A 14,731-nucleotide genomic window follows, 5' to 3' on the forward strand; every position below is an offset into this window, starting at 1 on the left:
TGGAAAAAGAAAATGGAGTTTTAGGATCAGAAACTTCTGCTGAGAACCTTCTGCTGCAGGCATGGTGCTAAACACCTTGTAAGCTGAGTCATGTTGTAGCTGTGCCGGGATCTGAGTGTCTGAGAGTTGGGGGTACAGAGGGAGGCAACTGGAAACTGTCTAGTTTGTGTTCATCCTTTCTAGAAAATGAGGCTATGGATTTTCTTTTTTAAGAGCAATATTTCTTTTATTTAAAAAGTAGTTATTTTTATTTTATGTGTAAGAGTGTTTCCCTGAATGTATGTGCTGTGTGCATGCAATGCCTGCAAACACCAGAAGAGGGCGTCTGACTCACCATGCATATGCTGAGAGTGGAATCTGGGTCCTTGTCAACACTGAGCCATCTCTCCTTTCCCGTGTTCAAAAGTGCGTATGGGTGCACGCATCCCATGGTGGTCCATGCAGAGGTCCGGTCAACCGTGTAGGGTCTGTCTGTTCACCCCTTGTGCCCTTATGTCAGTTCTGCAGATGGAACTCAGCAGTCAGACCTGCATTTTACCTATTAACATCTTGCTGGATCAGGATAAGAGCCTTTTTCTGTTGCCCAAGCTGGCTTCCAATGCTTGGTTCTCCCATGTTGGCCTCCCTAGTAACAAAACTGTGTTTATCTGCCTTCATGCCTGGCTGTCATTTCATTTTGTTTTTTATGGGTGAGAAATCAGGACTCAGCAAGATGAAGTAACTTGCTACGGCTACATAATTAATTAGGGACAGAAAAAGGAGTGCTAATGAAATTAAGGAGAAAGTCACTCTCTAATACCTATTCTGAAGTCAGGCTAGACTTCCTAAAGAGTTGTAGAAACAGGACTGAAAGTTCTCTCTCATCTCTCCTCAGCTCCCACCAACACTGGCATCTTACACAACCATGGCTCGATCAGTCCTAACGCAGTAATGGTAGTGCAACATACAGACGCCAGTGCAGGCTCCAGAGCTCACTCATTTGTCCCACTAGTGTCTTTTTTTTTTTCTGGTCTAGGATCCATTCCAGGATTTCACATTGCATCTCAAACCCTTATTTAAATATCACCATCACCACCCCCACCCCCACCATCACCACCCCCACCATCACCATCACCACCCCCACCATCACCATCATGTGTGTGCACGCATGTGCACTGCCCATGAAGGTCAGGACAGCCTTAGTTGCTTCTCTCCCTCCACCTTCACATGGGTCCTGGACTGAACTCGCGCTAGGCCTGCTCAGCAAGCTCTGTTATCACCCACTCACTGTCCCACTACACTGAAGAGAAACCATGACCGAGGCAGCTCTTTCTTCCTTTATAAAAGAAAGCATTTAATTAGGGGCTTATTTACAGTTTTAGAGGATTAACTCGTTATAATGGCAGGCAGAAGACAGGCATGGCACTGGAGCAGTAGCTGAGGGCTTTACATTCTCTGTCTGCAGGGAGGGGGGAGGGGAAGGGAAAAGGGGAGGGGAAAGGGGAGGGGGAGGGAGACTGGACCTGGGATGGGCTTTTGAAACTTCAAAGCTCACTCGGTGACATACTTCCTCCAATAAGACCACACCTCCTAATCCTCCACGAACAGTTCCATTCTGTTATGACTGAGCATTGAAATATGAGCGTCTGGGGCCGATCCTCAGCCAAACCGTCACCTCTGTGAGCTATCATGCCAGCCTTGTCTTTTTTATTTTATTTTTATATATTTTTTAGCAAGTTTCTCAGTTTGTTTCCTGCTGGCCTGGAAGTCACTTTGTCGTCTGGGCTAGCCTCTACCTCCCGAGTGCTGGGATAATAGACATAGAGCACCGTGCCTGGCATGAACCTTTAGTTAGTAAATTAAAACTTTAAAACTTTTTTTTTTAAAGACAGGGTCTTACTCTCTGCCTGGCCACCTGGGAAGTCACTATGTAGCCAAGGCTGGCCTCAAATTTAATAGTGTCCTCCCCAGGCTCATGAATGGTAGGGTGATAGACATGAGGTACCACTCGTGGCTGCTGAGCTTTTTAATTTTTAATGTTGGTTCCTCCCTCCCCCGACTTGAAGTTTCTGCAGCTGGTGCTGAATTACTGAGAGTCAGCGTCTGTACAGAAAGCCTACCCCAGGCTTCTTTTCTCTTCCTTCTCCTCCTCCTCTTCCTCCTCTTCTTCCTGTTCTTCCTCCTCTTCCTCCTCTTCTTCCTGCTCTTCCTCCTCCTCCTCCACCACATACCATGCACTTGCACTTTCAGAGCAAGCTGTCTCCTCGGGTGACCTTGATAATACCCACCCACAGCTTTTGGGTGTTCCCAAGTTAGGGAGAGTCCCAGCCCCTGCGATCTGGATACCGAAGGTTGCCCCCAGGGCTTACAGTGACAAACCTGGAACCTTCCGTGAGGTGCCTCGTGTGGATCCTTGATGATGTGTGCATATGTGCGTGTGCAACTGTGTGAGTGCCAACGGCATGGGAGTGAAGCACAGATGACTCCTGGTACAGCCTTTGATATGAGCTCCGGGGGTTGGATTCAGACCATGCCGACTGTGTGGCGAGTGCATTTACCTGTAGAGCCACTGTTCAGGTCTTGGTTCTCCATTGTCATCCTTGTGGGAACTACATTCATCCAGGGAGCTAGAAAGCCACAAATTCATCCCTTAGCTTCCTCATTTGTTTTTTAAATTTATTTATTCATTTACTCATTTATTAGTTTTTCGAGACACGGTTTCTTTGTATAACCTTGAGTGTCCTGGAGCTCTGGAGACAAGGCTGGCCTCGAACCCACAGAGATCTGCCTGCCTCTCCTTGTTGGGTGTTGAGAGCTGGGGGAAATCACTCAGTTATTCTAAATTCCACTTTTCAGCCGGGCGGTGGTGGTGCTCGCCTGTAATCAATCCCAGCACTCTGGGAGGCAGAGGCAGGCAGATTTCTGAGTTCTGAGTTCGAGGCCAGCCTGGTCTACAGAGTGAGCTCCAGGACAGCCAGGGCTATACAGAGAAACCCTGTCTCGAAAAAAACAAATCCAAAAAACAAAAACAAAAACAAAAAATAAATTCCACTTTTCTCCTCTGCAAGGAGGAGACCCTGATGGCTATTTTGCACAGCGTATCAGTTTGTTTTCTATTATTTCATTTAATTAAAAAAATTTATATACGTAAAGTACATTGTCAATGTCTTCAGGCACACCAGAAGAGGGCATCAGATCCCATTACAGATGGTTGTGAGCCACCAACTGGTTGCTGATAATTGAACTCAGGACCTCTGGAAGAGCAGTCAGTGCTCTTAACCGCTGAGTCATCTCTCCAGTCCCCATTTAAGTTTTTGATGGAGGGGTCTCCTAAAATCCCCGGCTGGTCTTGACCTTCTGGGTTGAAATGACCCTCCTACCTCAGCCTCCCAAGTAGCTTGAACCACTATATCTATGTGTTTTCTATCGTTACAGCGTGTACTGGATGCTGGGTAAAGAGTAATCTTTATCGAGCTCACAGCTTTGGAGTCTGAAGGCCAAGACTGAGTAACCCCAATCTCTGTCTCTAAGGGGGAGCTTCTGGCAGAGCTCTCTGGGAAACAGGAAAGGAACCGGTCATGTGCAGAAGCAAGCGCACCTGTTGCTTTGTAACATCACATTCTGTGAGAGCTGATCTGAGTCCCATGGGGATTCCGTTAATCCCTTCTGAGGATAGCAATCTGCCATGGCCTGTGTGCCTTCCTCTAGGCCGGTTGGTCCACCCCGCGGCCCCAGGGTAGCTATGCATGCCACCCAACGTAAGATCACAAACCTACTGCAGACATTGTGAGGTTTTCTTTTTTTCTATCAATTGGACTGTCCAGTTCTCAAGTGTGACTCCTGTAGATGAAAATGCCTATCACAGGGCTGGAGGGATGGCTCAGTGGTTAAGAGCACTGACTGCTCTTCCAGACGTCCTGAGTTCAAATCCCAGCAACGGCATGGTGGCTCACAACCATCTGTAGTGGGATCTGATGCCCTCTTCTGGTGTGTCTGAAGACAGCTACAGTAACTCATATACATAAGATAAATACATCTTTAAAAAAAATGCCTACCACAGTGTAAGAAGGCTGGACATGCCTGCAGCTGGTCCTGTTACTGCTGCACTGGGGACCAAGCCTCTAGTTCTCAACCTTCCTAACACTGCACCATTTTAGTACAGTTCCTTGTGCTGTGGTGGCCCCACCACCATAACATTATTTTTGTTGTTACTTCATAAGTGTAATTTTGCTACTGTTATGAATCGAAACGTAAACATCTATGGCTTTTGATGGTCTTAAGTGACGTCTGTGAAGGACTCATTCAGTCCCCAAAGGAGTGGGTGACCCAGATGTCACCGCTGCTCTAGCACATGAACCCTCAGGGACCAACAAGCCACAGCACAAGCTCACTGAGAGACCTGGGTGTATGAAATGCCTGGCGCAGTGCCTGGTGTGTGGTGGGTGCCAGGAACGTGTCGTGTCTTGTGAATGAATGGAGCTGAGGCAGATAGCGTCTTGGAAGCCAGGCATGAATGGCTTGGATCCCATGAGGGGAGGAACAGCAGGCCTTTGGGAAAGGATCAGTGGGACCTATGGGGGCATTTTACTCATTTCTGTGAGATCACACTGAGGCCTGCAGTAGAAAGATTAAACATGGCCGCTCTCCTGCTGGAGAAACAAGTGAGATGTGGAGGAAGGACGTCAGGGCTCTAAAATGACTAAATTCTGGTCAAGAGCGTCACGGAGAATACGCTCATGTGAGCACAGAGAGAAGAAACCAGGAGCTGACTTGTTGGGGGAAATGCATTTGGTTTCATTCAAGTTGCCTTTGGAGCACCAGCCAGCTCTAGAGTGAGGTGTGGATGTGACTCGGTGGCACCAAAGCCTGGGAGAGGACAGCATCACAGTGCTAGCTTGTGGTGGTGGCTGATGCCAGCAGGGTGGGCAGGATCCTCAAGGATAGTTGGTGTTGGGTTGGAAGTTAGAGCAAAGCCCTTCCCAAGCCTGGTGGTTCAAAGGTGTCCATTCGCCAAGGGTGCGGTCGCAAAGGCACTGCTCAGTTTGGGAGCTAGAAGTCCAACGTGGAGGCGTGACCACAGCTGGTTTTGCCTGAGGCCTCTGGATGCAGATGACGTCTCTCTGTGCCATCGAATGATCTGTCCCTTGCACGGACACTAATCATACTCACTGGATCATGCTCCCACTTTACAGTAATCAATCACCTCTGTAAAGGCTTCACCTCTAAATATGGCTACATGTGAAGTTCAGGGGTCAGGTCTTCACTGTATGAATGGGGGCGGGCACAATTCACCCATAAACACTGGACTAGAAACAGGAGTTTGAACATTGAAAGATCCAGAGGCAAGCCGGGCGGTGATGGCGCACGCCTGTAATCCCAACACTCTGGGAGGCAGAGGTAGGAGGATTTCTGAGTTCGAAGCCAGCCTGGTCTACAGAGTGAGTTCCAGGACAGCCAGCCAGGGTTATACAGAGAAACCCTGTCTTGAAAAAACCACATCCAAAAAAACAAAAAAAAAAAAAAAAAAAAAAAAAAAAAAAGAAAGAAAGAAAGAAAGAAAAAGAAAGAAAGATCCAGGGGCTGGCTTCTAGCCCCCCACACTTCCTGCCTCTCCCTGTCGGGTCCCAGACATTTGACTCCGGAAAGCTTCAGCCTCAGGAATCCTCAGCCACCAAGAGGTGCTCCCCCACCCTCCCTCCTCATGCGTCTTCATCTTCCCCAGGTTCCGCTGGGTTCTGGCTTCCATCACGTGGCCTGGGTCCTGGAGCTCCATGCCCAGCCCCATGAGGGCAGAGGCAGCTGCTCTGTGCTCTCAGTTTAAGTGTGGGCTATGTTCTCAGTGGCCGCGTGCATCGTGCTGAGGCAGAGGTGTCTGTCCTGCTCAGTCGCCGCCGCACTCTCATCAAGCTCCAGCTGTCCTCTCCTCTCAGTGAAGCCCCTTTGTCTGACTGCTGCCATGCAAAACTGTGGCCAGAAAGCCACTGATGCAAGTCAGTGCAATGGCTTCTGCAGTGCCACGGAATGAAATGACAGGGCTTACAAAGGGATCTCCGCTAGCCAGATATGCTTAAACCAGTTCTTACCAGGGTTTCCTTTTCTTTTTCTTTTTCTTTTTTTCTTCCCTGAGACAGGGTTTCTCTGTATAGCCCTGGCTATCCATCTTCAGCCTCCTGTCCTGCCTAACCACGCTTTATGAGTCTGGCATTGTTTACTCCAGATCTGAAGCCTTCATCAACTAGCTGTGCCTCTGGTGTCTCCTCTCATGTCAAGTGTGTGCCTTCCCAAATAAATTCAGGGTTTTAAGTTCAGCCCATTATCACCAAGGCTGAAGCATGGCAGCATCCAGGCAGGCATGGTCCAGGAGGAGCTGAGGGTTCTTCACTGAAGACCACTAGGAGAAGACTGGCTTCTAGGCAGCTAGGAGGAGGGTCTTAAAGCCCATGCCCATAATGACACACCCACTCTTACAAGGCCGCATATCTTAATAGTGCCACTCCCTGGGCCAAGCATATATAAACCATCACAATAAAAAAAATACATTAGGTCCAACTTCTAAAGCCCCCATAGTAACAATGTTAAAAGTCCAAAGTTCAAGGTCTCCTCTGAGATTCATCCAAACACTTAACCCTAATCCCCAAAGCAAGACAGGAAACCAGCTGGGGAAACTCCAAACTCTGCATCTCCATGTCTGATGGCAAAGCAGTCTTCAGAACTCCAACTCCTTTTTCATCTTTGTTGACTGCAACAAACTTCTTTCTCCTGGGCTGGTTCCACTCCCTGTTAGCAGCTTTCCTCTGCGCTTTCCTCAGCAGATAGCCCACGGCTCTGGCATCTGGGTCTCCAAGGCAATTTCTTTCTTTTCTTTTCTTTTCTTTTCTTTTCTTTTCTTTTCTTTTCTTTCTTTCTTTCTTTCTTTCTTTCTTTCTTTCTTTCTTTCTTTCTTTCTTTCTTTCTTTCTTTCTTTCTTTCTTTCTTTCTTTCTTTCTCTCTCTTCCTTCCTTCTTTCCTTCCTTCCTTCCTTCCTTCCTTCCTTCCTTCCTTCCTTCCTTCCTTCCCTTCCCTTCCTTCACTTCCTTCCTTCCTTTCTTTTTTTTCCCCGAGACAGGGTTTCTCTGTGTAGCCCTGGCTGTCCTGGAACTCACTCTGTAGACCACGCTGGCCTCAAACTCAGAAATCTGCCTGCCTCTGCCTTCCATCCAAGGCAATGTCAATGTTACAACTTCTTGTTTCAATGTCTGGGAACCACATATGATCTGAGCTCTTCCAGGAGGCTTGGGTCACATCTCCAGCTCTGCCCTCTGTAGCACTCTAAGGTCAGGTTGATCCACTCTACTGCTGCTGCTGGCCTTGGTGATCATCCCATGGTACTGGCATCTCCATTGACTGTGGTCTTTGGCTGCAACTAGGCTTCACCAATAGCCTCTCAAAGGCTCTCTTCATGGTGCTAAACCTCAACTTCTTTGCATGACCCCTTCAGTCCTGGGCCGTCAATTGCCACTGAGGCTGCACCTTCACCAGGGGCCTTCCCTGGCCTCTCAGTGCCCAGCCTCAGCTGCTTTTCAAGACCCCATCATACCTTCAAAACAGTACCACCTGGGTGACTCTTACACAGTACCAAGACCTGCTGCAGCACGAGGTACAACCTTGGCTGTCTCTGGAACACAGCCTTTGTGCTCTCAGAAAACTCTTCCCTGAAGATCTCACCTCAGTGATGCTGGTCTCTTCTTAATCATGGCCAGTTTCTTAGCTCCAGCTAACCAGCATCAATTGTCCCAGCAGTCCCTTCTACTCTGGACTTTAAAGGCTGAGACACATAGGGAAAGCAGCTGAGTTCTCCTGCTTGCTGGGCCTGGATCACATTCCCCCTCATTCTATCACCAGCATCCTGTTTTCCAACTCTCTCACTGCCTAAGCTTGACTGTCCTGGAACTTGCAGTGTAGATTGACCTTGAACTCATTGATCTGCTTGGCTCCACCTCCTGATGCAGGATTACAGGCTTGTGCCGCCTGGCCTGGACTTACCTAAATCTAGCTTGGTAGAATTTTGCTCCAAGGTCACTGCTCCCTAAATTCTATTTAATATCCTTGAACACAGGTTTCAGTTCCATTTCACTTCTTGGTGCCTCTTTAACACTCATACAATTTTTATATTTTTCCTTTCTCAGCTTGCTTCACTTGTTTAAAACACTCTTCATGAGTCTTAACTGGAAGAACAAAGTCTGTGATTGGCATTTCTGAGACTTCTCTGTCAATGCAATTAACCTGAGTCTCTCCACCTTAGCCCCAGGCAGCCTCTTCCAACCTGGGCAAAGAGTAGCCTCTAGTTCTTCACCAAACTACAAAAACAAGTCCCTAGGCCACATACTGCAATTCTCCACTGAAGCCCCTGGGGCGGGGTCTACACAGTTCACCTCACTCTCAGCAACAAAGTCTCCTATATTCCTACTAGGTTGGCTCATTAAGCCTTTCTTAAAATAATCCATGGCTTTCCAAATCCAAAGTCCTCAAATCCACATTCTTCCAAACAAAAGCTTGGTCAGGCCAATCACAGCAATACCTGAGTCCCTGGTACCAACATCTGTCTTAGTTAGGGTTTGACTGCTGTGAACAGGCACCATGACCAAGACAACTCTTATAAAGGACAACATTTAATTGCGGCTGGCTTACAGGTTCAGAGCTTCAGTCCATTATCAAGGTGACAGCATGGCAGCTAGGCTGAGAGTTCTAAAGTCCATACCCTCAGTGACTCACCCACTCCCACAAGGCTACACCTCCTAATAGTGCCACTCCATGAGCCAAGGGTATACAAACCCTCTCTTATACACACATGGAGATCTAGCTCTGTGGTAGCATGGCACTGTGGACTGTGCCTTCCCTGGGTAACACTGCACTGCATGTGAAAGACAGCCAGCTGAGTGAGCCACGGTGAGGAAGCTGTGGGTGGCTTCTCTGTCAGTCTCCTGCCTTGGCTTCCAAGATGTATGCTAACCCCCCCCCCCCAAGGTGGATTCATCAGTGTTTTTATAACAGCCATAGAAAGAAAACCAGAACAGTGTCCTCATTAGGTTCACTGTCGCCAAGATGAAATATCTCAGGCAATGGTAAGCTAGGAGGAAAAGGTTATCTGGCTTACACTTCCACATCAGTCCATCACTGAATGAGGTAGGGACAAGAACTCAAGTAGGACAGGGACTTGGGTGCAGGAGCTAATTCAGAGGCCATGATGGAGTACTGCTTAGTGGCTTGCTTAGCTTACTTTCTTATAGAACCCAGGGCTAATTTATGGTTGTGGGTCACTAAAACAAGAGGAACCGTATTAAAGGGTGACAGTGTAAGACCCCCCAAAACCGAGGGTGCCCCAGCACCCCACGCCTCGGAAGTCGACACCCAAATCACTCGAGAGAAACTGTCTCGATGCAATAGCATGAGGATTTCTTTATTCCAGAATTCTGGGTTCCACAGCCATACACCACGCAGGGGTAGAGGACTGAGGACCCTGTGCAACTGAAGCTGGGTATTTAAAGGGGAAAAAAATCACAAGACAAGGGTTGGAGGACACAATTCCTAAGGCTAGGGGTGGAGGACAAAACGTGCATGGAATGGGGAAGTACAGAATAAGGAAGTCTGGCTGTAGTTTATGCCTTAAGGAAGGTTAGAGATTATCTGGAGCAAACGTCCTTGGGGCCTTGTATAGTTAAACTAGAACAGGGTGGGCTATCTTTCTCAAGCTGAAAGCAGAAAAACAAGTTACTCTGTGCTGGGCTAGTTGTTTAGAGGTCTAAAAACATTGAGTTGGGGGTCTCTCAATAGTATTAGGAAGGTTGAGAACCACTGCCCTACAAGCTTGCCAGCAGCCCAATATTTTTTGTTGCTGTTGTTAGTTTTTCAAGACTGGGTTTCTCTGTGTAGCCCTGGCTGTCCTGGAACTCATTCTACAGACCAGGCTGGTCTTGAACTCAGAAATCCACCTGCCTCTGCCTCCTGAGTGCTGGGACTAAAGGCATGTGCCACCACTGCCTGGCTCAGCAGCCTAATCTTAGCCCAATGAAGGCATTTTCTCAGTTGAGCCTCCAGGGACTCTATTACACTATCCAGACAAACACTATTTGGCAGTAACTTGTGCCACACAGGGAGCCACTTCCACTGGGGAAGGCAGCCTGCCGTCCTTCCAGTACAGCCTGCCTCCCCATCCTCAGTGGTGTGTACCTTTCTTATGAGCCTAGTCATTTCTTCCTGAATCCTCCAGTTAAATCTGTTGTTGCTACGCCATCTGTCTGAGGTTCTGTGAGTGGACTTTTGTTTTTTCTTTTCAAGACACAGTTTCTTTGTGCAGCCCCAGCTGTCCTGGAACTCACTCTGTAGAAGAGTCTGGCCTCCAAAACAGAGATTCGTCTGCCTCTGCCTCCAGAGTGCTGGGATTAAAGGTGTGCGCCACCACTGCAGAGTGGCCATTTGAAATTCGAGGATCCACAGCCAGTGGGAGCGGTGTACCTGACTGTTCTTGACACATTGGCTGCTTGTTTACAGCTCGGGAGCAAGGGTCAGGGAGGCAAGCAACTAGAAATTGTTTGTTCAGAATTAGAAACTGAATTAGAAACTGCTGTTTAATTGCTGGGAGAATTGCTTCCCCTGGGAGTCATAACTGACATTCCCTCCTTCCACCGGACTCAGGATGCTCACGGTTAACCGGGTAACAGACATGGAGTGGGAATACCACCTTTGTCTTTTTTTGTGCTTCAATCCATGTAATTTACCAGGTAGTACTTTTTGAAGGTTTAGCATGATCTAATGAAATAGCCTCGCCTAATTTTCCAACTGTGCCTGGTAGAGGCCGTCAGTCGTCAGTTCTCTGATTTGTTATGTGTGGATAGTTAGCAAATACTGGCTGTTGACATAAACTTAGGCCCAGTGCCTTACTCATTCCCACCCTCAAGGAAGGGAGGCTGGACTTTGACTTGATCAGGCTATCCACCCCCCTCCCCCTTCATCTCCTCCCCCCTCTCCCCCAATTAAACTCCCCTGTGCCTACTTTCCCAGACCCTCACTACACTGCTCCCAGTTCACTCTAGTTGTGGAGCCCAGGCCTCTCCATCTCTAGAGCACACCTCCAATCTCCTGGCTCTCCCTTCTCCCCTCCCCCCTTGGAAAAGCCAGCCTCCTGAGACCTGACAGTGACCTCTCTTCCGGTGCCTTTTTCAGTCCTAGCCCTCCCTTTCCATTCTACCGGAGGCACCCTCTCCATGGTCCTGGCGCCCCCAGCTGCTACCCAGCCTGCAACCTTCCACTTCTAGCTCATCCCTCCCCTGCATCCTGCCCTGCTCAGCACACCCGCCCCGCCCTAAGCCCCCTTCTGCAGCGCACGCGCACTCCGCACCCTCCCTGAAGCCTCGCTTCCGGCCGGGGCGGGGCCTGGCGCGGGCCCGGGCGCGGGGCGCCGGCCATGCTCATCACGCTGTGCTACCTGTACCTGTGGGCGCGCTGGGGGCGCCGGCCCGCCGCCCTGGTGCTGTCCACGGTGCGGCGGCTGCGCGCCTCGCGCTGCTCCTTCACCTTCTGCCGCGCGGCCGCGCAGCCCGGGGGCGCGCGCGTGTGCCTGAGCCGGGGCGGCCGCGTCTTCTGCGTCGGCGAGAGCCAGGTGGGCGGCGGGCGGGGTCGCCGCGTGGACGGCGCGCGGCGGCGACTTTGCAGCTCCGCTCGCACAGCCCACGCGTGCACTGGGGCTGGGAAGCCCTGCTGTGCACTGTCGGCTGCGGGCCAGCTGCCCCTCCCTCGTGTCTCCGGTCCTGCAGCTGTAGCAGGGACATCCCGGACATCCCTCGTGGCACCTAGTGTTTCCGTGGGGTAGCTTCTGGTTCTGCCGGAGGGCGATGGCCGCTGCCCCTTACTGGGAAGGGGGCACTGGCCGTTTGCACAGGCTGGCTGCAGGCAAGGGACCTGACTTCACAGTGCACTTACTACCATATACTTCTGGACATCGTTTGTTTCCGTGAACATCACACAGCGTTTTGCTTTTCAACGGTCTCTTGCCCTTTCCGCTTCCTTCTGGAAATCTGCCTCACTTTCAGCACGAAACTGAGTTTTTTTTTTTTTTTTCATAGATGTGAAACCATAACACCCATATGAGAATCATAGTCTTACTTCAGGTGAATATTTTGGTCGAGCTGCCTAGGAATGAGGATGGAATAGTGTTTCTAGGGAACTAACAAAGCCAACACTGTAAGAAATACAGTGTAGGCATGGAAGATGGCTCAGCGGTAAAGAACACTTGTTGCTCTTACAGAGCCCCCGTGTCCAGTTAGTTCCAAGTCCCCACACGGTGGCTCATAACCATCTGTAACTCCAGTTCCAGAGAGTCCAAGGAATGCAGATGGTGCACATACACACACGGGGGCGAGACAGCTGTACACATAAAATCAAATGAATCTAAAGCAGAGTACAGTGTGAATTACACACCGAGTTTTCTCGGGTTTCCCAGGTTTACCGCTGCAGGACCAGACATGACTAGTACCACCTGGAGCAAGGCTCGAGCAGTACACACAGACAACGCCCCTCTTAGAACATCTGGGCTCAGTTCTCTAAAGAAACCAGTTAAGACAGATCGCAAAGAAGAATAATCCATGGTGGACTTTTTCACTGCGGCAGTCTCTAAGCTGATTATTTAAAACAAAACCTTTGGGATTTATAGTAGAGAATTTGCCAAAGAAAATTTCCTAGATACTTTGGACACGTTCATGACCTTGGCTTTCTAACTCTGCCAGCTCAGTTGCTTGGTTCCCCCCTGCTTCAGAACCCCAAGTAGGGCACAGCCTGATGGGTATCTGTCCCTTGATGCACTCCTGCTTGTCCCTCAACTGAGCTTTGCCCACACATCCCTACTGTGTCTCTCCGGATTCAGGGCTGTGACTCTTCTGCTCTGGGTGTCCCTTGATTTTAGTAGACTAAAACCTTTTAAAATCAAATTACAGTCCTTCCAGAAATCTGAAAACGAAGGAAGTAGATTTTCAAGGTTGATAGCTCACCTAAAACAAGATATGAACACCCGAGGAATGCCCAGTCCCTAGTATAAATGTATGTTTGCATTCAGTGTGGGGCCTCCTATATTTGAGTCATCTCTTGGTTACTTCAATGCCTGATGCAGGGCAAAAGCTGTAAGTGGTTATTATACAGTGTGGCTTAGGGGTCAACGACAAGAACAAAAGTAAATTTATTTGTACAGACAAATTATTTTTTGTTTGAAGCCCTCAGGTAAAAATGGCCAGACACGTCTGATCGGCTAACCAGTCTTATTGCTAAACTGATGATATCTGATGCCCACATGGTTGTGAGCCACTGTGTGGTTGCTTGGAATTGAACTCTGGTCCTCTGGAAGAGCAGTCAGTGATCTTACCCCGTGTGTCCGCACGTGTGCATGTGGGAAAGGTTCTTTCCTGAAGTAGCTCCAGTCCCTGGGTTTGATGACTGTGTGACTCTCAGACGTTGCCAGGCACGCGCCTCGCCGTTAATGGCCTTCCTTCCAGGTGTGATTGGGAAAGCTCGTGCATGTTAGGCTGTCAGGAGAAGCAGTCAGAACGACTCGTGTGGAAACAAATATCCAGAGACTTTCACATTCTTGTGAACCAGGCCCAGGTCCACAGTCAGATTAGGAGGCGAGTGTTGCAGGGCCTGCAGCAGGCTGGGAAGATTGCGGGGAGGCCACTGCATGCCAGGCACGCTGACCCAGGTGACACTGGGAGGTGACGCTGACTCCTCCTTTTCTTTCTCTCCTTATTTGTAGTCTGTGGATGACTTGAACAAATGGGCCCTGTTTCTTGTGTCTCCCTTCGTACTTGAGGCAGAACACATAGCGTTTGTGACAGAGAGCATTTGGGCACAAGGCACCAGTTTCCAGGAGCCATCATCCTCAGAAACCGTGAGTGACATGTCCTACTTCTGTGTCCTTTTTTTTTTTTTTTTTTTTAAAGATTTGTTTGTTTATTTTATGTACGTGAGTACACTGTAGCTGTCTTCAGACACACGCCAGAAGAGGCATCAGATCCCATTAGAGATGGTTGTGAGCCACCATGTGGTTGCTGGGAATTGAACTCAGGTCCTCTGGAAGAGCAGTCGGTGCTCTTAACCTCTGAGCTGTCTTTCTGTTCCCAGCTTAAGGATGTGTCTCAGTCCAAACCCAAGTGGGTTTTTGTTATTATTATTACTGTTGGTCTGTTTGTTTATTTTTTAATAAGTGATCTTTCCCGGACTTTCTGTATAACTTTCCTTCTTTTAGGATATATTGGGTTATATAAAATGTACTAGTAAAATTATTTTCATCTGTTTGTGCATATATGTGTTTGTGAGTGTGTTTATATGTGTGTGTTTGTACATAGTGGTTGGTGTGGAGGCCAGGACACCACCTCAGGTATCTTCAGTTTCTCTGCCTTGTTTTTGAGACAGTCTGGTATTAGGACCTGGAGCAGACCCATCTGCTAGTCCCCACCTTCCAAGTGTTTGAAGGCTCAACACTCCTGGCATGGTTTGGTGCTAGGGTTTATACACAGGTCCTCGTGCAAACATGGGGAGTGCTTTACAGATGGAGCCTTTCCCTGGTCCCTCTTTTCTTCTTTGTATAATTTTGTTCCATTTACACTTGTTGGTTGATTCACAGGTTGTGTATAGATGTGTGCGTGCACATGGAGGTTTGTGTGAACGTGGAGGGCAGCACCAGAGGGTCGACTGCCACAAGTCCATTCTCTTCCTCCATGCTGGGCCCCGG

The 14,731-nt window shown here is 48.9% G+C and overlaps 1 protein-coding gene across 5 annotated transcripts in view; it reads left to right on the top strand.

Moving 5' to 3' along the window:
• Window positions 1-14,731, top strand: part of Hlcs (holocarboxylase synthetase) — a 191,303-nt gene that overhangs the window by 13,941 nt on the left and 162,631 nt on the right. For 2 of the 5 annotated variants that reach the window (XM_052158121.1, XM_052158116.1), the window contains exon 2: window positions 13,754-13,888. The exons of 1 other annotated variant lie outside the window; for it this stretch is intronic. In XM_052158121.1, the coding sequence (XP_052014081.1) occupies window positions 13,754-13,888 (135 nt within the window). Of the gene's footprint in view, window positions 1-11,396; window positions 11,615-13,753; window positions 13,889-14,731 lie in introns of those variants that run through there. 2 more of the 5 variants (XM_052158117.1, XM_052158120.1) reach the window with 2 other exon arrangements.

The sequence above is a fragment of the Apodemus sylvaticus genome, chromosome 15 (assembly GCF_947179515.1).
Source record: "Apodemus sylvaticus chromosome 15, mApoSyl1.1, whole genome shotgun sequence".
NCBI classification, from domain to species: domain Eukaryota; kingdom Metazoa; phylum Chordata; class Mammalia; order Rodentia; family Muridae; genus Apodemus; species Apodemus sylvaticus.